Source organism: Thamnophis elegans, chromosome 4, assembly GCF_009769535.1.
Source record: "Thamnophis elegans isolate rThaEle1 chromosome 4, rThaEle1.pri, whole genome shotgun sequence".
In the NCBI taxonomy this organism is placed as follows: Eukaryota; Metazoa; Chordata; class Lepidosauria; order Squamata; family Colubridae; genus Thamnophis; species Thamnophis elegans.
This window is the reverse complement of record NC_045544.1, coordinates 141,109,287-141,131,299: the sequence shown is the minus strand read 5'-3', so window position 1 is coordinate 141,131,299 and position 22,013 is coordinate 141,109,287. Positions and strand designations below refer to the sequence as shown.

Sequence of the window (22,013 nt, the reverse complement as noted above, 5' to 3'; positions counted from 1 at the left end):
CTGATGTGCCGGCATATATGGCTCTGTGTACCATCACAGAGCTAGAGCATTAAAATTAATATTAAGCGGATAACATCTCACCTTCATTCTCTAAATATCTCACACACACAAAAACACACACACACACACACCCTGGGTGCTGTGAACTGGTATCTGCTGCACAACCACAGGCGAGAATGCAAATCTTATTTCCGCCCGTGCGGGATTCGGTTCCGCGTGAGAAACCCACCCCCTGCCGCCACCACTGCCAGTCCCTGGAACCCCAAAAGGTTTGGGGACCACTACTCTAATCGCCACGTCTCACAGATCCGTTTGGTGCGACCGCCGGGGCGTTTTTCTCCGCGGGGGGCAAAGTGGGAGAGTTGGCAGCGAGGGTGGTTGCATCGGTGGGTCTTCCTCATTCCCGTCCCCACCATCCCGGGGTCTCAGGGACAGGAGGGGGGGGTCAGTGGGGCGAGAGCAGAGGCATCCCCCGCAGGATCTAAAGCCCACCCTTTTCTCTTTCGCACAGCGGAACGGAAGCCCCCGTTGTTTAACATGAACGCCATGAGTGCCTTATATCACATAGCGCAGAATGAATCCCCCTCCTCCAGTCCAGCGAGTGGTGAGTCGTGGCGGGTCTCGGAGGGGGGCGTGGAAGAGGTTGGGGACTGAGCTGAGCCCTTGGGGAGGGCAGCCCCCTCAGGTTGGCCGGCTTATCTGTCTGTCTATCATCTACCTGCCTACCTACCTACCCTCCCTCTTTCTCTAACATTAACCTGTCTATATATATATCGTCACTGTCTGTCTGTCTCTATATCATCTATCTGTCCATATACATCATCTACCATTATTTATGTATCTGTCCACCTACCCATCTGTCCGTCCCTCGGTCCATCCATCCATCCATCCATCCACCTACCTACCTATCTACCTACCTCTGTGTGTCAATGTCTCTCTGTCTGTCACCCACCCACCTACCCACCCACCCACCTACTTAACTACCTGTTTGTCCATGTCTGTCTGTCTATCCATCTACCTACCTCTGTCTGTCTGTCTGTCCATCCATACATCTACCCACCCACCCACCCACCTACCTACCTACCTACCTACTTAACTACCTGTTTGTCCATGTCTATCTGTCCATCCATCTACCTACCTCTGTCTGTCTGTCTGTCCATCCATCATACCCACCTACCTACCTACCTTTGTCTGTCTGTGTCTGTCTGTCTATCTATCTATCCATCTGCCCGCCCGCCCATCCATCCATCTTATCATCTATCCACCTACCTACGTGTCTGTCTGTCTGTCCATCCATCTACCCACCCACCTACCTACCTACCTTTGTCTGTGTCTGTCTGTCTGTCCGTCCATCCACCTACCTACCTCTGTCTGTCTGTGTCTGTCTGTCCATCCATCCATCCATCTGCCCGCCGCCCATCCATCCATCTATCATCTATCCACCTACCTACCCATCTGTCTGTCAGTCCATCCGTCCAGCCATCCATCTATCATCTATCCACCTACCTACCTACCATCTGTCTGTCAGTCCATCCGTCCATCCATCTACCCACCTACCTATCTCCTTATGTCGGTCTCTGTCATCTATCTATGAATCGATCAATCTGTCTGTCAATGGACCATGGGTTCTAGTCCCGCCTCAGCCATGAAAGCCACCTGGGGTCTTTGGACCAGCCGCTCCCTCTCAGCCCCACCCACATCACAGGGTGGTTGTTGTGGGGGAAAGAGGAAGGTCCATTGTACACCTTGGCAGCCTTGGGCTATTTCTAAAAATAAGGAAGGTGGGATGAAAACCAGTAACTCTTATCATCTGCATCATCTATTATCTCTCTTCTCACCCATCATCTACCGATGTATCCATCCATCCTCTGAAGATCTTTCTCTCGTAGCTTCTGAGCCACTCTTTCCTTCTCTAACCAATTTCTTTGGATTTGTTTTTGCACAATGACATGGGGCAGAAAGCCCCCATCAGCCCTCCTCTCTTGTCTCCGCCCCCTCGGTCTTTAAAAAAAAAAACCAGCCAAAATCTCCAGAGGAAAATGAATTTGGGGCCCGAAGCCTAAAATCCACGTCTCCCTCCGTTCCTCCCTCTGCAGGTCTGACTATTTCCGAAACTTTGTAGATTCCTGTCTCCAGAAAATCCCCCAAGACAGACCAACGTCCGAGGAGCTCCTGAAGGTGGGTCCGGCATTGGCCCCCTCCCCTTTGAGGCAGAGAGTTGGGGGGGGGGCGTCTCTCTTCCGCTCTGGCTTCCACCCATATTCTCTACCGAGCCCAACACCCACCCCCCCAACCTCTGGAACTCGGGGTCTGCATGAGAGTTTTCCCGGTTATCTGTGGATCTCTTGACCTTGAGATCAGAGGGAGGTTCCTTCCAGTTTGGACCGGTCCAGCCAAATAGGTAGCAACTCGGGGACATGTGACGGTACCGGTTCTACCCTGGGCGCCGCCATTTTTATTTCTGTTCTGCACATGCTCAGAACAATCTCCATTGAAAAAATGTATCCCCCCCCTTTTTTTTTTAATACTGTGCGCATGCCAGAATCAGAGATGGGCCATTTTTTGCAAAAAACGGAGGCGTTTTTGCCTTCCCCCAGCCTCTAGAATCCCCCTGCAGGCTTCAGCAGGGCTGGGGAAAGGGGAAAATGCCCCCGTTTTTGCAAAAAAAAAGGCCCATTTTCTGGCCGAGGGAGTTTTTCCCTTCCCCCAGCCCTGCTGAAGCCTGCAGAGTGTTCCTGGGGGGGGGGGGGGGGGGGGGGCAAAAACTTTTTTTCTTATTGGGAAGTTTGTAGGGACTCCCTTCGCGCCAACAAGGCTGGAGCCCCTTCCCCCTCCCCATATCAAAACTTTTCACCACTGTCAAGACAGGTAGAGAGGGATGGGGGAGAGGATGGGAGGGGAAGGTGAGAAGGAAGGGAGGGAGTGGATCGGGAGAGAGGAGGGGTAGAGCGGGAGGGGAAGTAGGGTAGAGGAGGAGGATGGAGGGAAGATAGAAAGTTGGAGGAGGGCGGAAGAAAGAGGTGTACGGAGAGGGGAAGAGGTATATTGGGTTTCTATTTTGGGGGGGGGGGTATGTTGACAAGAGGAATTGCTGCGATTATTGTTTAATGTTGTATGGGCCGGCTATGCACAGTATATATGTGAGTGTATGGAAATGACAAAATGGAAAAATAAAAACTTTTAAACTCCTGAAAAAAAAAAAAAAAACTTTTCACCACTGTTTTGGTGGGCGTGGCTTGGTGAGGGGGGAGGTCATGTGACTGAGTGTGCGTGAGTGACATCAAGTTGGCCACGCCCACTCAGTCACAGTCCCCCTTTCATCTAGCCACGCCCACTGAACCCGTAGCAAAAAAAAAAAAACCCACCCCTGGCCTGAATGCAGCCTTGGTGCTCCTTGGTTTCCCAGAATCCCCTTCCCTAAGAGCTCTGGGAGGACAAGAGGCCCAATCCATCCCGCCATGCCGGGTTGGGCTGGACCAGGAGAGAAAGGATACAGGTACGCCTCCACTTGTGACCACAACGGAGTCTCAAATGTCCGTTGTTAAGCAAGACAGCTCAGTTCAGTGACTTTGGCCCGATTGGACGACCGGTTTCCAGATTTGTGACCTTCACAGCATCCTCCTGGTCACAGGGTCAAAATCCAGGCGCTCTTCAAGCGACCTGTATTTACGATGGTTGTAGTCACGGGATTCCCCTTTTGCAACCTTCTGACAAGCAAAGTCAGTGGGGAATCCGGCATCCAGTTTTGGTTCAGTTTCACAATGTAGAAAAGACGTGGAGACTCTGGAAAGAGTGCAGAGAAGAGCAACAAAGAGGATGGGGGGACTGGAGGCTCAAACATATGAAGAACGGTTGCAGGAACTGGGTAGGTCTAGTTTAATAGAAAGAAGGACCAGGGGAGACATGATAGCAGCCTTCCAATATCTCAGGGGTTTCCCCAAAGAAGAGGGAGTCAAGCTATTCTCCAAGGCACCTGAGGGCAGAACAAGAAGCAATGGGTGGAAACTAATCAAGGAGAGAAGCAACTTAGAACCGAGGAGAAACCTCCTGACAGTTAGAACAATTAATCAATGGAACTACTTGCCTCAGAACTTCTGTGTGTTCCATCCCTGGAAGTTTTATGAAGAAACTGAATAGCCATTTATGTGATACGGTGTAGGGTTTCCTGCCTAAGCAGGGGGCAGGACTAGAAAACCTCTTAGATCCTTTTCAAATCTGTTCTGTTCTGTTCTGTTCTGTTCTATTCTATGCTCTGCTATTCTATTGTATTCTATTCTGTATTTTTATTCTATTCTATTCTGTATTTTTTATTCTATTCTGTATTTTTTATTCTATTCTGTTCTGTATTTTTTATTATGTTCTGTTCTATTCTGCATTCTATTCTATTCTACTCTATTCTTTACCATTCTAATTCCTATTCCATTCTATTACGTTCTATTCTATCCTAATTTCTGTTCTATATTCTATTCTTTGGAAGACACTCTCTCTTAGGAACTATGTTTCTAACTTACCAGCTGCAGTGATTCCCTTAACAACCGTGGCAAGAAAGGTCGTAAAAACGAGGCAAAGCTCACTCAACAACTGTCTTGTCTTGGCAACGGAAACCTTGAGCTCCATTTCGGTTGTCAGTCCAAAACTACCTATATTTTTCTTCCGGGAGAAATCCCCTTGTGCGCCCCCGCCCGAGAAAAGAGACCAGGGCATCATCTCACCCTGTTTCAGGATTCTGGATCGAGGATCTCCCTGGAGGCTCATTTCTCTGGGGGAGGGGAGGTTGGGGAGAGGGCTAACCCTTTCCTTTTTTTTTTTTTTTGCATAATATTTTTATTTCCGTTTCATTCTATACAATCACATGTTTACTGTGCATAACCAGGGCATATTACATTGAGTAATAACCACAACCCTCACTTATATAGAAAGTGTCCCCTACAATACAAACCCAATATACCACCTCGGCCCACCATACACCCTCTTCCAACCCCCTCCAACTTTCATTCTTCCTTCTCACATACCCCTCTACACCTACTTCCCCTCCCCCTCTATCTAACCCTAACCCTATCACTCCCTCTTAATCAATTCCCTCCTTCCTTCCTCCTCCTCTCTCGCACTCTCTCCACCCACCCTCCTTCTTTTCACTCAGCTCCTCCCTTCGGTATACTTCTATTACCTTCCAATATATTCGGTTTTTAGGTATTTATTATACATTTATAGGCCGCCCTTTTCCTGAGGGGACTCAGGGCGGCTTACAGTAAAAGGGGAAAGGGAGTGTAGGACAAATACAAAAAGAAGTGTGAACGAGAATAAATTAAACAGTAAAACACAACATTCACTCGACATTCGGGAGGGGCGAAAGTAAAACTTATCCCCAGGCCTGACGGGCTAGCCAGCTCTTGAGGGCTGTGCGGAAGGCCTGGACGGTGGTGAGGGTACGAATCTCCACGGGGAGATTGTTCCATAGCGTCGGAGCCGCAACAGAGAAGGCTCCTCCGAGTAGTCGCCAGTCGGCACTGACTGGCGGATGGAATACGGAGGAGGCCAGCTCTATGCGATCTGATGGGACGCAGGGAGGTAATTGGCAGAAGGCGGTCTCTCAAATAGCCAGACCCACTACCATGGAACGCTTTATGAGTGACAAGTAGCACCTTGAAGTGCACCCGGAGATCGACAGGTAGCCAGCGCAGCTCACGGAGGATCGGTGTTATGTGGGCGAACCGTGGTGTGCCCACGATCACTCGCGCGGGCCGCATTCTGGACTAGCTGAAGTCTCCGGGTGCTCTTCAAGGGCAGCCCCATGTAGAGCACGTTGCAGTATTCCAGCCTAGAGATCACAAGGGCTCGAGTGACTGTTGTGAGGGCTCCCGATTCAGGTAGGGTCGCAACTGGCGCACCAGGCAAACCTGGTTTGTTCTGTTTTAACACTAACATTAAAAAGCCACAGTATACAGGTGCAATCATGTACCTTAAAGTTTAACACATATTATGTTTCCCCCCTCCCCCCTCCCCCTAGATCCCCACCTCCCTTCCCTCCCCCCGACTTCCCAGAGCCCGTACACGGTATAACTTTTTGACAATCACAGTCTAGAATATCTCTACATTGATCTCAGCTTCTTACTGTTACCCAAATTTTAAACAGTTTGAGTTCTTACTGATGCTAAGCATAAGCTATCTGAAGTTTCTTAGTCCCATGTTTACTTTGTGTATAATCAATCCATTAGGGCTAACCCTTTCCTTGTGCTCTGCCCCACAGCATGTCTTTGTGGTCAGAGACCGCCCGGAAACGGTGTTGATAGACCTGATCCAGAGAACCAAGGACGCCGTGAGGGAGCTGGACAACCTTCAGTATCGCAAAATGAAGAAGCTCCTCTTCCAGGAGGCCCACAACGGACCAGCAGTGGAAGCCCAGGAGGAGGAAGAGGTAGGAGGGGAGGGAAGACTCTCTAGGCTCCTTGCTCTCCGAGCTGGGTGGTTTTCTGCCAGGGGTTTCATTACCTAGTTTGTGATGTGGAGGAAGAGGAGCAGAAGGGAGTCAAGCTATTCTCCAAGGCACCTGAGGGCAGAACAAGAAGCAATGGGTGGAAACTAATCAAGGAGAGAAGCAACTTAGAACTGAGGGAAACTTCCTGACAGTGAGAACAGTTTAATCAGGGTAACAGAAGTTGCCTCTAGAAGTTGTGAATGCCCCAACATTGGAAGTCTTTAAGAAGATGCTGGATAGCCATTTGTCTGAAATGGTATAGGGTCTCCTGCCTAGGCAGGGGGTTGGACTAGAAGACCTCAAAGGTCCCTTCCAACTCTGCTATTGTATTGTATTGTAATTGTATTAATGAAAAGCACTAGGGGAGACATGATAGCAGCCTTCCAATATCTCAGGGGCTTCCACAAAGAAGAGGGAGTCAAGCTATTCTCCAAGGCACCTGAGGGCAGAACAAGAAGCAATGGGTGGAAACTAATCCAGGAGAGAAGCAACTTAGAATTGAGTAGGAATTTCCTGACAGTGAGAACAATTAATCGGTGGAACAGAAGTTGCCTCCAGAAGTTGTGAATGCCCCAACACTGGGAGTCTTTAAGAAGGTGTTGGACAGCCATTTGTCTGAAACGGTATAGGGTTTCCTGCCTAGGCAGGGGGTTGGACTAGAAGACCTCCAAGTCCCTTCCAACTCTGCTATTGTATTGTATCGTATTAGGGTAGAGGGGAATGATGGAGGGAAGATGGAAAGTTGGAGGGGGGCGAAAGAAAGGGTGTATGGAGGGTCGAAGAGGTACATTGGGTTTCTATTTTGGGGGGTATTGTTGACAAGAGGAATGGCTGTGTTTATTGTTTAATGTTATATGGCCCTGGTTGTGCACAGTATATATGTGACTGTACGAAAATGAAAATGGAAATTAAAAACACATTTACAACAAGAAGATGTTGGGTAGCCATTCGTCTGAAACAGAATAGGGTTTTCTGCCTAGGCAGGGGGGGGACTAGAAGACCTCCAAGATCCCTTGCAACTCTGCTATTGTATTGTGTTGTATCGTATTATTGCAAGGACTTGGGGTCCCTGGGGTTCTCGGGTGGTTTCACTGCAGGCTTTTCATGACCCAACTAGGGAACATCATCAGTGCTGGAAGGGAGATTGGAGGGAGGAGGAGGAGGAGGAGGACTCTGGGGTCCTTGGGGCTCTCTGGGTGGTTTTCTGGCAGGTGTTTCATTACCCAAGTAAGTGACATCATCAGTACTTGAAGAGGGTTTAGCAGTGGGAGGAGACAACAATTATTCTGGGGCCGTCGTTCTCTGAGCTTGGTGGTTGGAGTGCAGACTTTTCATTACCCGACTAGTTAACAACATCAGCGCTAGGTGGGGGTTGCAGAGTGGAGGACAGTGAGAAAGGGAGGAGGAGGAAGACTGTGGGGTCCTTGGTGCTCTCTGTCCTTGGTAGTTTTCTTGCAGATGTTTTATAACCCAACTAGGTAATATCATCAGTGCTAGAAGGGAGAGGTGGGTGTAGAGAGGAGGAGGAGAAGTTCACAGTTCTCCCCCTCTCCCTCCCCATCCCCCTTCTAGCACTGATGATGTTCCCTAGTTGGTCCATGAAACATCTTCAAGGAAACCATCAACCTCTGAGAGCCACAGTTCTCCTCCTCCTCCTCCTCCTCCTCTCCCCCCCTTCTGACATTGATGATGTTACCTAGTTGGTCCATGAAACGTCTGCAAGAAAACCACCAAGCATAGCGGGCACCAAAGGCTTCATCTCTCCACCTATAAATGTCCCCTTTTATCAGAAGATTAGGCTAGGAGTTTCCGAGGTGGGGAGAGGGGCTAGCAACATCTGGCACCTCCTCCCAGCCCACCCAGATGGGAAGGCAGGGCACGTTACAAGCCCCCACTCACAGCAAACCGATGTTCCTATTTACTGATTTATTACTGGCATGTGTGGCTTGTCCTCAGCTGGCACAATTGAGCCCAACATTCCCGTCGCTGAAAAGTTTGTTAAGTGAATTTTTGCCCCATTTTACTACTTTTCCTGCCGCTGTTGTTAAGCGAGTCGCCGCAGTGGTTAAGTTGTTAAGTGAATCCAGGTTCCCCGTGACTTTGCTCGTCGGGAAGCCTGCCGAAGGGGATCCCATTAACACCGCGGCCGTCAAAACACGAGTCAGCGGCCAAGCGGCTGAATTGGGACTACGGGGATCCTGCAACGGCCATTAAGTCAGGGCTGTCCAAACTTGGGAACTTTTAAGTATTTAAAGTGCTCTTAAGTCATTTCTCTCGGTGCCGTTGTAACTTCAGTCACTAAATGAACCGCCGTAAGTCGAGGACTCCCTTTGCACTTCTCCTTGGACGGGACGGCCCTGCTCTCAACCCTCTCTTCTCTCCCCGCCCCTTCGCAGGAGCAAGACGCCAGCATGGGCCGGACGGGAACCGTCAACAGCGTGGGGAGCAACCAGTCCATTCCAAGTATGTCCATCAGCGCCAGTAGCCAAAGCAGCAGCGTCAACAGCCTCCCGGATGCCTCCGACGACAAGAGCGAGCTGGACATCATGGAAGGAGACCACACGGTGATGTCCAACAGCTCCGTCATCCACCTGAAGCCGGTGATTGGGCTGGGGGGGGCGAGGCACTTTGCGAAGGGGCGGGGGCAGGAAGTGACCTCACCCGCGTCTGGACGGAGGGCCCGCCAGGCGGTCCTTGGCTCCCTCTGAGCCGGGTCGTTTCCTTGCCAAGCGTTTCATTAGCCGAACTAGGGAACGTCATCAGTGCTAGAAGGAAGGAGGAGGACGAGGACTTCTGGGGGGTCTGGAGAGCTCTCTGAGCATGGCGGTTCTCTGGCAGGCGTTTCATGACGCAAACGAAATAACGTCGTCGGTGCTGGCACTTCTCACCCTGATGGTGTTCCCTGGCTGGGTGATGAAATGCCTACAAGGAAACCAAGAATCTTAGGGAGATCCAGGAACCCTTCAGTCGTCCTTCCACACACACCCCTCCTTCTCCTCTCCACAACCCCCCTCCTTTCTAGCACTGATGACATTACCTAGTTGGGTAATGAAACGTCTGCAATAAAACCACTAAGCTCAGAGAGCACCAACGACCCCCACAGTCCTCTTCCTCCTCCTCCTCTCTTTCTCCTTCCTCTCCACAAGCAGGGGGGCTCCACAAGGGAGGGGGCCCTTCTAACACTGATGACATTACCTAGTTGGGTAATGAAACATCTGCAATAAAAGCACTAAGCTCAGAGAGCACCAAGGACCCCACAGTCCTCTTCCCCTTCCTCCCTCTCCTCCTCTCCTCTCTCTCCTCTCCACAATCCCCCCTCCCTTCTAGTCCCGATGATGTCACCTAATGAAACTTCTAGAAAAAAGCCACCAGGCTCATGGAGAAGCAAGGACACTTCAGTCCTCCTCTTTCCTTCCCTCCCTCTTCCTAGCACTGATGACATTACCTAGTTTGGATAATGAAATGTCTACAAGAAAACACCCCGGCTCGAGAGAGAGAGAGCACTAAGGACCCCTCATTTCAGCCCTGAGCTACAAATATTCTCCTTTAAGGATCTCGTGACACCGTTGTGGCTTCAACCAGAAAGTTAACATTTCAGGGGGTCAACTAAAACAGGGGTCCCCAACCCCAGGCCAGGGGTCAGTACCGGTCTGTGGCCTGTCAAGAACCGAGCCACAAAGATGGAACGTGAGCGTCAGGCAAAGGAAACCTCGCATGTGAGGGATCTCGGTTGCGCACTCCTCCCACTCACCCCGCTTTCTGCAGTCTTTGGGGAAATTATCTTCCGCACAAGCCAGTCCTTGGTGCAGTGTTTCTCAACCTTGGCAACTTGAAGATGTCCGGACTTCAACTCCCAGAATTCCCCAGCCAGCATTCGCTGGCTGGGGAATTCTGGGAGTTGAAGTCCGGACATCTTCAAGTTGCCAAGGTTGAGAAACACTGCCCTGGTGCTTAAAGTTTTGGGGCTGCTGAACTTAAAAGCTTGGCTCCCAGTCTCTGGTGTTGGAACCTGCCTTTGATTTCGTCCCAACGGCCTTCACCACCTCCATTCTTCTCCCGTCCCCAGGAGGAAGAAAACTACAGGGAGGATTCAGACGCCCGGCTGAGAGGATCGGAGCCCCAGTCTCCGCCCCAAGCGACGCGCCACAGAGCCCACTACCGCAACCGAGAGCACTTTGCTACCATACGCACAGCTTCCCTGGTGAGTAGGCGGGCTTGAACACCCTGGCCATGCGGTGGCGGGCCCTTCAGACCAGCCCCTCGCTGCCCATCTCGTTTTCAGAAAACTATTCTCTCTCTCTCTCTCTTTCGATCTAGCTATTTATATCTAAAATCTGTCATCTATGTCTCTCTGTCTGTCTATGTATCTAAACTCTATTGTCTATCTATTCTATATACTAAAATCTGTCATCTATGTCTATCTAAAATCTTATTGTCTGTCTTCTGTCTATATCTAAATCTATATCTCTATATCTATCTCTATCTATCTATCTATCTATCTATCTATCTATCTATCTATCTATATCTAAAATCTTATTGTGTCTGTCTATATTCTATATCTATATCTAAAATCTTATGTCTTCTGTCTGTCTGTCTGTCTGTCTATCTATCTATCTATCTATCTATCTATCTATCTATCTATCTATCTATCTGTCCCATCCATCCATCCATCCATCCATCCATCCATCCATCCATCCATCCATCTATCTATCTGTTCTGACCCCCCTTGACTGCTCGTTAACAAACGCAGGCAGGCAAACTTAAAAGGACTTTTCTTTATCAGTTTTCAGTTCAAACTGGCTTCGAGCCCAGAAATAACATAAAGATAAATCTCTGATAAGAATTCAAAACAAAAGCTCTTACAAACGCTGCCCTTCTTCCACTGTCTCCACGGATCAGGTTTACATGAAAACACCAAAGCACTTATCCAAGTGTAACAGGCATAATCACGAGTAATAAGCAAGCAATATTGTACCAGACACGGAACACACGAAGGAACGACGTTGACTCCAGCAACTGGGGCGTGGCAGCATCCTTCCTTTTATCTCCCAAACTTCCTTCCACAAGCCCCAGCTGCATACTGAATTTTGTATCCCAAAAAACCTCTCAGCAGAACTGCTGTCACAACACTATCTATCTAAAATCTTATTATCTGTCTGTCTATATCTATCTCTATCTCTATCTATATATCTATCTATCTATCTATCTATCTATCTATCTATCTATATCTATCTATCTATCTATCATCTATCTAAAATCTTATTGTCTGTCTGTCTGCCTGTCTGTCTATGTCTATATCTATCTTATCTATCTATCTATGTATCTATCTGTCTATCTATCTATCATCTATCTAAAATCTTATTGTCTGTCTGTCTATGTCTATATATACATCTATCTATATTATCTATCTATATCTATCTACCGTATCTATCTATATATCTATCTATCACTATCTATCTATATATCATCTATCTATCTATCTATCTATCTATCTATCTATCTATCTATATACGTATCTATCTATATCTCTATATATCTATCTCTATCTATCTATCTATATCTATCTATTTATCTAATTTTATCTGTCTATCTATCTATCTATCTATCTCTCTATCATCTATCTATATATATCTATATCTATCTACTATCTATCTATTTATATCTATCTATCTATTATTATTCTAGCTATCTATCTATCTATCTATCTATCTATCTTATCTATATCTATCTATTATCTATCTATCTATCTATATCTATCTATCTATCATCTCCTGGATTAGCTACAGGTACTCCTCAACACGACCACAATTGAGCCCAAAATTTATGTTCCTAAGTGAGAAATTTGTTAAGTGAGTTTTGCGCCATTTTAAGACTTTTCTTGCCACATTTGTCGAGCGAGACGACTGCATTTTAAAGTCAGTGACCCAGTCGTTAAGCGAATCCGGCTTCCCGTTAGGTCTGCCTATCAAGAAGGTTGCAAAGGGGAACGTGACCCCGGGACACTAGACCGTCCCAGCCTAAAAACGGCCCCCGGTGGGGCTTCTCGGTCCTTCTCAGGTGACCAGACAGATGCAGGAACATGAGCAGGACTCGGAGCTGCGGGAACAGATGTCCGGCTACAAGCGCATGAGGCGGCAGCACCAGAAGCAGCTGATGGCGCTGGAGAACAAGCTGAAAACGGAGATGGACGACCATCGCCTGCGGCTGGACAAGGACCTGGAAACGCAGCGCAACAACTTTGCGGCGGAGATGGAGAGCTGGTCAAGAAGCACCAGGCGGCCATGGAGAAAGAGGTGAGGGGCACCGGTGGGCGCCAAGGCTTCTCTTCCTGGCCAGCGTGTGGCCGCTCTTCCCAGTTCTGGTCACCGCGAGACAGGAAAGATGTTGAGGCCGTAAGAAGAGAGCGGGGAAGAGCAACGAATCCTTGTCGAGGATTAAGGTGCTGGAGGTTAACTGTCTGAGGAAGCCGAGTTTCGATAAAGGAGAATAGTGCAGTCAGGGTTCTTAAGGCTAAGCTGGGCGGTTTTCTTGCAGACGTTTCATGACCCAATAGGGACATCATCAGTGCTGGAAGGGAGTGGGGGTTGTGGAAAGGAGGAGGAAGAAGAAGAAGAGGAGGAGGAGGAGGAAGATTGTAGGGTCTCTTGGTGCTCTCTGAGCTTGGGGTTTCCTTGCAGGCGTTCATGACCCAATAGGGAACATCATCAGTGCTGGAAGGAAGTGGAGATTGTAGGAGGGGAGGAGGGGAGGAAAGGACTGTGGGGGCCTTGGTGCTCTCTAAAGTTGGCGGTTTTCTTGTAGGCGTTTCATGACCCAACATGGGAACATCATCAGTGCTAGAAGGGAAGGGGGTTTGTGGAGAGGGGGAAGAGAAGAACTGTGGGGTCTTTGATGTTCTCTGAACTTGGTGGTTTTCTTGCCGACGTCTCATGACCCAGCTAGATAACATCATCCTTACGACTAGCCCTGATGATGTTACTAGTTTCAAAGAAACGGCCAAGCTTAGCGAGCACCAAGAAGCTAGGTGTGTCTAGCCCATTGAAGAGGACTAGGGGGGGTCGTGATAGCAGCATTCTAGTATTTGAGGGGCTTCCCCAAAGAAGAGGGGCTCCACCTCATCTCCAAGGCTCCCGAAGGCGGGACAAGGAGCAACAGATGAAAACTGAGGAGTAATTCCTGACAGTGAGGACAATTACTGAGTGGAAGGGCTTCCCTCCAGTGGAAGCTGTGGGTGCGCCAACAAGGGAGTTTTCAAGAAGAGATTGGACAGCCGTTTGACTGGGATGTTAGAGGGGCCTCCTGCTTCAGCAGGGGGATTGGATTAGAAGACCTCCAAGGTCCCTTCCAGATCTAGGATTCTATAGAAGGAAGGAAGGTGGGAAGGAAGGAAGGAAGGAAGAGAGGAAAAAAGGACAGAAGAGAGAAAGCCAAGACAGGAACGCAAGGGAGGGGAAAAGGGGAGGGAGGAAGGAAGGAAGGGAGGAAGGAAGGAAGGAAGGGGGAGGATGGAAGAGAGGAAGAAAGGAAGAAGAGAGAGAGTCCAGACAGGAAGCAAGGGAGGGAAAAAGGGGAGGAAGGAAGGGAGGGAGGGAGGGAGGGAGGGAGGGGGAGGATGGAAGAGAGGAAGAAAGGACAGAAGAGAGAGAGCCAAGAGGAAGCAAGGGAGGGGAAAAACGAGAGGAAGGAGGAATGAAGGGCAATGTCCACGCCAACGATGGAAACTAATGAAGGAGAGAAGCAACTTAGAACTAAGGAAAAACCCTCCTAACGGTGAGAGCAATCAACCAATGGATTGGCTTCCTTCCAGGAGTAGCAGGTACTCCCATCCCCGGATGCTTTCAGAAAGAGATGGAGAACCATTTGTCTGAAATGGCATGGAGTCTCCTGCTGGAGCAAGGGAAGGGGTGGACTAGAAGACCTCCGAGGTCCTGTCCATCCCTGGGATCCTATGAGGGTACAAGGAAGGCAGCTGGGCGTAGAGGTGAGGTCGGGTGCCGGTCTGCCTAAACCAGGTTAGGCCCGGGACTCCCCAAGGTGTGGGTCCAAAAGGGCTCAGCCTCTTGCTCTCCTCTTGCGCAGGCGAAAGTGATGGCCAACGAGGAGAAGAAGTTTCAGCAACACATCCAGACGCAGCAGAAGAAAGAGCTCAACAGCTTTTTGGAATCCCAGAAGAGAGAGTACAAGCTCCGCAAAGAGCAGCTCAAAGAGGTAACCGGGGGGCGGGGGGGGGGCAGGGTTGACTCATTCATGTATTGCAGGCCCCCAAACCACGTCCCTCTTCCAACCCGGGAACTTCATGCTTCACACCTACAGACAGAATCTTGCCGGAGTGAAGTCTGCTGCCTTTGCCTTTTGCAAAACACCTGGGAAACTATCAGGGAGGCGCCCTCTTCGCCCTCGTTCTCTCACACATGATATCCAGGCTGAGTTGCCTCTTCCTCCTCCTCCTTTGCAAAGACAGATAGTAGACTTCACTCCGGCAGATTTGGTCTGTAGGCACGGAGCAATAAGATGCAGCCCTTCCCTCCCTCCCTCCCTGGGAATCCAGCTCCTCTCTCTATTCCCCTGATGGCAAACCCTATGGCAGGCGTGCCTGAAATGGCGCATGGAGCCATGTTGCCTTGCACATGCGGAAGTGATCTGTTCCTCTTCCGAGTTTCTAGCATACTGTCCGCATCCCTCCATTATATAATTAGGAAAGAAAGACAAGAGATTCCATGTGTTGGAAATCAAAAGTACTTTTACTAATTACAAATGGTTAGCGAGCAGTTGCGAAGCAAAGTCCTGTTTAATTAGGCGCGAAAGCAATTGATATATAGAATAGTCCATTCCCCCACCCCTTGGGATCATAGCCTCAGGCCAATCATAGTCCTTCAAGTGTCAGGTGTGAGATAACTTCAAAAGGCATCACGAAGATGGAATGTCGGGGCCGTTGGTCCAGGTGGGAAGCACCCACGCATGCGTAGTCCAACCATCCAGTGACTACTAGAACATTCCTCCAGCACATCGAATAACCCCTCCCAAATACCAAACCCTCCCTCCCGTTTCATGACAGCTGAAGCAACAGCAAGGCAGAAGCTGACACATACATGTGCACGCGATGATTGGCTGTCCTTTTGTGCTGCAGCAGTGCTGGTCTTCTGTTTTCCGGCGCGAGCATCGTGCCGGCCAGCTGATAGGCGCATGTGCAGGCACAGCAGTAACCAGAAGACTTGCTGGCCCAGTGTATGGGTTCTGGGAAGTCGAGGGAGGGAAGGTGGGGGCGGTGGTGGGGAGGGGGGATGTATATTAGGCTTGACAGGGTGGTGCTAGATTTTAATGTAATATGATTGCACATCTATACCTGTCTTCTCTTATTTATTTGTTTTTTAAACTAAGATATGTGAAGTATATTGATATGGAAGCATAAATACCCTCAAACATAGAATGGAGTTTGCTCAGAAGCTGAAATACACCAATGAGAGGAAGAGTGGGAAACAGAGGAGAGAAGAGAGATGGGAAGAGAGGGATAGGAGAGAGGAAGAGTGGGAAACAGAGGAGAGAAGAGAGATGGGAAGAGAGGGATAGGAGAGAGGACGAGTGGGAAACAGAAGGGAGAAGAAAGATGGGAAGAGAGGGATAGGAGAGAGGAAGAGTGGGAAACAGAGGGGAGAAGAAAGATGGGAAGAGAGGATAGGAGAGAGGAAGAGTGGGAAACAGAGAGAAGAAAGAGGGGGGAGAGAGGGATAGGAGAGAGGAAGAGTGGGAAACAGAAGGGAGAAGAAGATGGGAAGAGAGGGATAGGAGAGAGGAAGAGTGGGAAACAGAGGAGAGAAGAAAGATGGGAAGAGAGGGCTAGGAGAGAGGAAGAGTGGGAAACAGAAGGGAGAAGAAAGATGGGAAGAGAGGGCTAGGAGAGAGGAAGAGTGGGAAAACAGAGGAGAGAAGAAAGATGGAAGAGAGGGATAGGAGAGAGGAAGAGTGGGAAACAGAGGAGAGAAGAAAGATGGGAAGAGAGGGATAGGAGAGAGGAAGAGTGGGAAACAGAGAGAAGAAAGAGGGGGAGAGAGGGATAGGAGAGAGGAGAGTGGGAAACAGAAGGGAGAAGAAAGATGGGAAGAGAGGGATAGGAGAGAGGAAGAGTGGGAAACAGAGGAGAGAAGAAAGATGGGAAGAGAGGGATAGGAGAGAGGAAGAGTGGGAAACAGAGGAGAGAAGAGAGATGGGAAGAGAGGGATAGGAGAGAGGAAGAGTGGGAAACAGAGGAGGAGAAGAAAGATGGGAAGAGAGGGATAGGAGAGAGGAAGAGTGGGAAACAGAGGAGAAGAAGAGAGATGGGAAGAGAGGGATAGGAGAGAGGAAGAGTGGGAAACAGAGAGAAGAAAGAGGGGGAGAGAGGGCTAGGAGAGAGGAAGAGTGGGAAACAGAAGGGAGAAGAAAGATGGGAAGAGAGGGATAGGAGAGAGGAAGAGTGGGAAACAGAGGAGAGAAGAAAGATGGGAAGAGAGGGATAGGAGAGAGGAAGAGTGGGAAACAGAGGAGAGAAGAGAGATGGGAAGAGAGGGATAGGAGAGAGGAAGAGTGGGAAACAGAGGAGAGAAGAGAGATGGGAAGAGAGGGATAGGAGAGAGGAAGAGTGGGAAACAGTAGGGAGAAGAAAGATGGGAAGATGAGGGATAGGAGAGAGGAAGAGTGGGAAACAGAGGGGAGAAGAAAGATGGGAAGAGAGGGATAGGAGAGAGGAAGAGTGGGAAACAGAGAGAAGAAAGAGGGGGAGAGAGGGATAGGAGAGAGGAAGAGTGGGAAACAGAGGAGAGAAGAAAGATGGGAAGAGAGGGATAGGAGAGAGGAAGAGTGGGAAACAGAGGGAGAAGAAAGATGGGAAGAGAGGGATAGGAGAGAGGAAGCGTGGGAAACAGAGGAGAGAAGAGAGATGGGAAGAGAGGGATAGGAGAGAGGAAGAGTGGGAAACAGAGAGAAGAAAGAGGAGGAGAGAGGGATAGGAGAGAGGAAGAGTGGGAAACAGAAGGGAGAAGAAAGATGGGAAGAGAGGGATAGGAGAGAGGAAGAGTGGGAAACAGAGGAGAGAAGAAAGATGGGAAGAGAGGGATAGGAGAGAGGAAGAGTGGGAAACAGGAGAGAAGAAAGATGGGAAGAGAGGGATAGGAGAGAGGAAGAGTGGGAAACAGAGGAGAGCAGAGAGATGGAAGAGAGGGATAGGAGAGAGGAAGAGTGGGAAACAGAAGGTAGAAGAAAGATGGGAAGAGAGGGATAGGAGAGAGGAAGAGTGGGAACAGAGGGGAGAAGAAAGATGGGAAGAGAGGGATAGGAGAGAGGAAGAGTGGGAAACAGAGAGAAGAAAGAGGGGAGAGAGGGATAGGAGAGAGGAAGAGTGGGAAACAGAGGAGAGAAGAAAGATGGGAAGAGAGGGATAGGAGAGAGGAAGAGTGGGAAACAGAGGAGAGAAGAAAGATGGGAGAGAGGGATAGGAGAGAGGAAGAGTGGGAAACAGAGGAGAGAAGAAAGATGGGAAGAGAGGGATAGGAGAGAGGAAGAGTGGGAACAGAGGAGGAGAAGAGAGATGGGAAGAGAGGGATAGGAGAGAGGAAGAATGGGAAACAGAGGGAGAAGGAAAGATGGGAAGAGAGGGATAGGAGATAGGAAGAGTGGGAAACAGAGGAGAGAAGAAAGATGGGAAGAGAGGGATAGGAGAGAGGAAGAGTGGGAAACAGAGAGAAGAAAGAGGGGGAGAGAGGGATAGGAGAGAGGAAGAGTGGGAAACAGAGGAGAGAAGAAAGATGGGAAGAGAGGGATAGGAGAGAGGAAGCAGTGGGAAACAGAGGCGAGAAGAGAGATGGGAAGAGAGGGATAGGAGAGAGGAAGAGTGGGAAACAGAGGAGAGAAGAAAGATGGGAAGAGAGGGATAGGAGAGAGGAAGAGTGGGAAAACAGAGGAGAGAAGAGAGATGGGAAGAGAGGGATAGGAGAGAGGAAGAGTGGGAAACAGAGGAGAGAAGAGAGATGGGAAGAGAGGGATAGGAGAGAGGAAGAGTGGGAAACAGGAGAGAAGAAAGAGGGGGAGAGAGGGATAGGAGAGAGGAAGAGTGGGAAACAGAAGGGAGAAGAAAGATGGGAAGAGAGGATAGGAGAGGAAGAGTGGGAAACAGAGGAGAGAAGAAAGATGGAAGAGAGGGATAGGAGAGAGGAAGAGTGGGAAACAGAAGGGAGAAGAAAGATGGGAAGAGGGGATAGGAGAGAGGAAGAGTGGGAAACAGAGGAGAGAAGAAAGATGGAAGAGAGGGATAGGAGAGAGGAAGAGTGGGAAACAGAGGAGAGAAGAGAGATGGGAAGAGAGGGATAGGAGAGAAAGATGGGAAGGGAGAGATAGGAGAGAGGAAGAGTGGGAAACAGAAGGAGAGAAGAAAGATGGGAAGAGAGGGATAGGAGAGAGGAAGAGTGGGAAACAGAGGAGAGAAGAAAGATGGGAAGAGAGGGATAGGAGAGAGGAAGAGTGGGAAACAGAGGAGAGAAGAGAGATGGGAAGAGAGGGATAGGAGAGAGGAAGAGTGGGAAACAGAGGAGAGAAGAAAGATGGGAAGAGAGGGATAGGAGAGAGGAAGAGTGGGAAACAGAGGAGAGAAGAAAGATGGGAAGAGAGGGATAGGAGAGAGGAAGAGTGGGAAAGAGGGAAGAGAGGGATAGGAGAGAGGAAGAGTGGGAAACAGAGAGAAGAAAGAGGGGGAGAGAGGGATAGGAGAGAGGAAGAGTGAGAAACAGAGGAGAGAAGAAAGATGGGAAGAGACGGATAGGAGAGAGGGTAAGGGGGGAAGATGAGGAGGATAAGGAGGAGTGGAATGAAGAGAGAGGAGAAGGAGAAAGGAAGGGGAAGTAGAGTAGAAAAGGATGATGGAGGGAAGAAAGGAGGTAGGAGAGAGGCTAGAAGAAAGAGGTGTATGGAGAGCAGAAGAGCCAATAATGGGTTTTTATCTTTCTGGGCGTTGATGGCAAGAGGAACTGATGTAATTACTACTTAATACAATAGGATATTGGCTATGTAATAGTATACATGTCATTATATGTTATGAAAGTAGAAAATAAAAAAGTATATTTCAAAAAAAAAAGAAGACTTGCTGGCCGATGCCAGTGCCAGAAACCGAAGTTCATTTTCCGGTGCGCGCATGCTTCCTGGCCCCCTCCTCTTCCTTGTTGTGGCCCAGACATACGCACACGTAAAGTGTTCCCTTTTGGGGCACTTGGTGCCAAACACGTTTGCCATCCCTGCTCTATTCCATCCCATCCCGCGTGGACCTCCAGAGCCCCCCCGTGTGGACTTCCCACTCCCAGAGCTCCTCATTCCGGGGGTCCCTTCTTCCCAGGAGCTGAGCGAGAACCAGAGCACCCCCAAGAAGGAGAAGCAGGAGTGGCTGTCGAAGCAGAAGGAGAACATCCAGCACTTCCAGGCGGAGGAAGAGGCCAACCTGCTGCGGCGCCAGAGGCAATACCTGGAGCTGGAGTGCCGGCGGTTCAAGAGGAGGATGCTGCTGGCGCGCCATAATCTGGAGCAGGACCTTGTGCGGGAGGTGAGTGCATGCACACACACACACCCCGGGAGGAAACGAGGCCCCCTGGGAAGCCCTTGGTCCATAAGGAGCGGTTCTCGGCTCTCTCGACTGTCCTGGATGGGCCAGGGCTGCCTCGGGTTTCAGGATACGTCCTTGACTTAACAGCTGGTCGCTTAGCAATAGCAGTTAGACTTATATACCGCTTCATAGGGCTTTCAGCCCTCTCTAAGCGGTTTACAGAGTCAGCATTTATTGCCCCCAACAACAATCCGGGTCCTCATTTCACCCACCTCGGAAGGATGGAAGGCTGAGTCAACCTTTGAGCCGGTGAGATTTGAACCGCTGAACTGCTGATCTAGCAGTAGCCTGCAGTGCTGCATTTAACCACTGCGCCACCTCTTAGCACCCATTCAGAGTTATGACGAACCTCCCTAAATCTACTTCGTGCCTGTTTGAAGCTAGGATGGAGCAGGCGTCTCAGTTCCTCCCTCCCTCCATTCTTTCTTTCTTTCCTTCCTTCTCCTTGCCTCCTTCCTTCCTTCCCTCATTTTTAACTTGTTCATCTTCCTTCTTTCCTTCCTTCCTTCCCTCCCCTCATTTTAACTTGCTCATCTTCCTTCTTTCCTTCCTTCCCTCCTCTCATTTTTAATTTGCTCATCTTCCTTCTTTCCTTCCTTCCTTCCCTCATTTTTAACTTGCTCATCTTCTTCTTTCCTTCCTTCCTTCCCTCATTTTACCTTGCTCATATTCCTTCCTTTCTTCCTTCCTGCCTTCCTTCCCTCTTTCCTGCCTTCCTTCCTTCCCTCCTCTCATTTTTAATTTGCTCATCTTCCTTCTTTCCTTCCTTCCCTCATTTTTCTCATCTTCTTCTTTCCTTCCCCCCCTCCCCTCATTTTTAACTTGCTCATCTTCCTTCTTTCTTTCCTTCCTTCCCTCATTTTACCTTGCTCATCTTCCTTCCTTTCTTCCTTCCCTCCTTCCTGCCTTCCTTCCCTCTTTCCTGCCTTCCTTCCTTCCCTCCCTCATTTTACCCTGCTCATCTTCTTTCCTTCCTGCCTTCCTGCCTTCCTTCCCTCTTTTCCTTCCTTCCTTCCTTCCTTCCTTCCTTCCTTCCTTCCTTCCTTCCTTCATTCATTCATTCATTCATTCATTCATTCATTCATTCATTCATTCCTATATCACCCATTTGTCCTAAGGCAGTGGTCCCCAATCTTTCAATCTTGGCAGACCGGCAGCAGGAGGGAAGAGGGAGACGGGATGGTTTTGTGCCTGCGGAAAACACCTCTGTGCCCACCTATTCCCCCACCACCTCGTGGCCCAGTTCCAAACGGGCTGCTTGGCCCTACACCAGGCCACAGACTGAGGGTTGGGGTTTGACAGAGTCGGCCTCTTGCCCCCAAACCATCTGGGTCCTCGTTTTACCCACCTCGGAAGGAGGGAAGGCCGAGTCAACCCGGAGCCTGGTGAGATTCGAACTGCCAAATTGCAGGAAGGCGGCAGTCGGCAGAAGGAGGCTGCGGTGCTCTCTAGCCAGCAAAGGGCCCTCTCTGTGGCCTACCCGTAGCGGAGGTAATGTGGGCAAATTCTGGTCTTCGTTGGCCTTTGGGTGGTGACTGTGTTGACCCACTCTAGCCCAGTTCGTGGCTCGGCCGGCCGGCCAGATTCCTAGGCTCCGCTCTCGGCCTCCGCTCTCCCTGCGCCCACTTTCCCAGTGCCAGGCAGCCCTTCCTCAGTGCCCCCGTTTCTCCCTCCCAGGAGCTGAACAAGAGGCAGACCCAGAAGGACCTGGAACACGCCATGCTGCTGCGCCAGCACGAGTCCATGCAGGAGCTGGAATTCCGGCACCTCAGCACCATCCAGAAGATGCGCTGCGAACTCATCCGGCTGCAGCACCAGACCGAGCTGACCAACCAGCTGGAGTACAACAAACGCCGCGAGAGGGAACTGAGGCGGAAGCACGTCATGGAAGTTCGGCAGCAGCCCAAAAGTCTGAAGGTA

The 22,013-nt window shown here is 49.7% G+C and overlaps 1 protein-coding gene across 1 annotated transcript in view; it reads left to right on the top strand.

The window, feature by feature from the left end:
* Nucleotides 1-22,013, top strand: part of TAOK1 (TAO kinase 1) — a 136,447-nt gene that overhangs the window by 69,000 nt on the left and 45,434 nt on the right. The window contains 11 exon segments of the mRNA XM_032216150.1: nt 512-583; nt 586-604; nt 2,097-2,178; nt 6,248-6,415; nt 8,872-9,075; nt 10,542-10,676; nt 12,533-12,728; nt 12,731-12,768; nt 14,555-14,683; nt 19,830-20,033; nt 21,771-22,010. Of these exon segments, the coding sequence (XP_032072041.1) occupies nt 512-583; nt 586-604; nt 2,097-2,178; nt 6,248-6,415; nt 8,872-9,075; nt 10,542-10,676; nt 12,533-12,728; nt 12,731-12,768; nt 14,555-14,683; nt 19,830-20,033; nt 21,771-22,010 (1,487 nt within the window).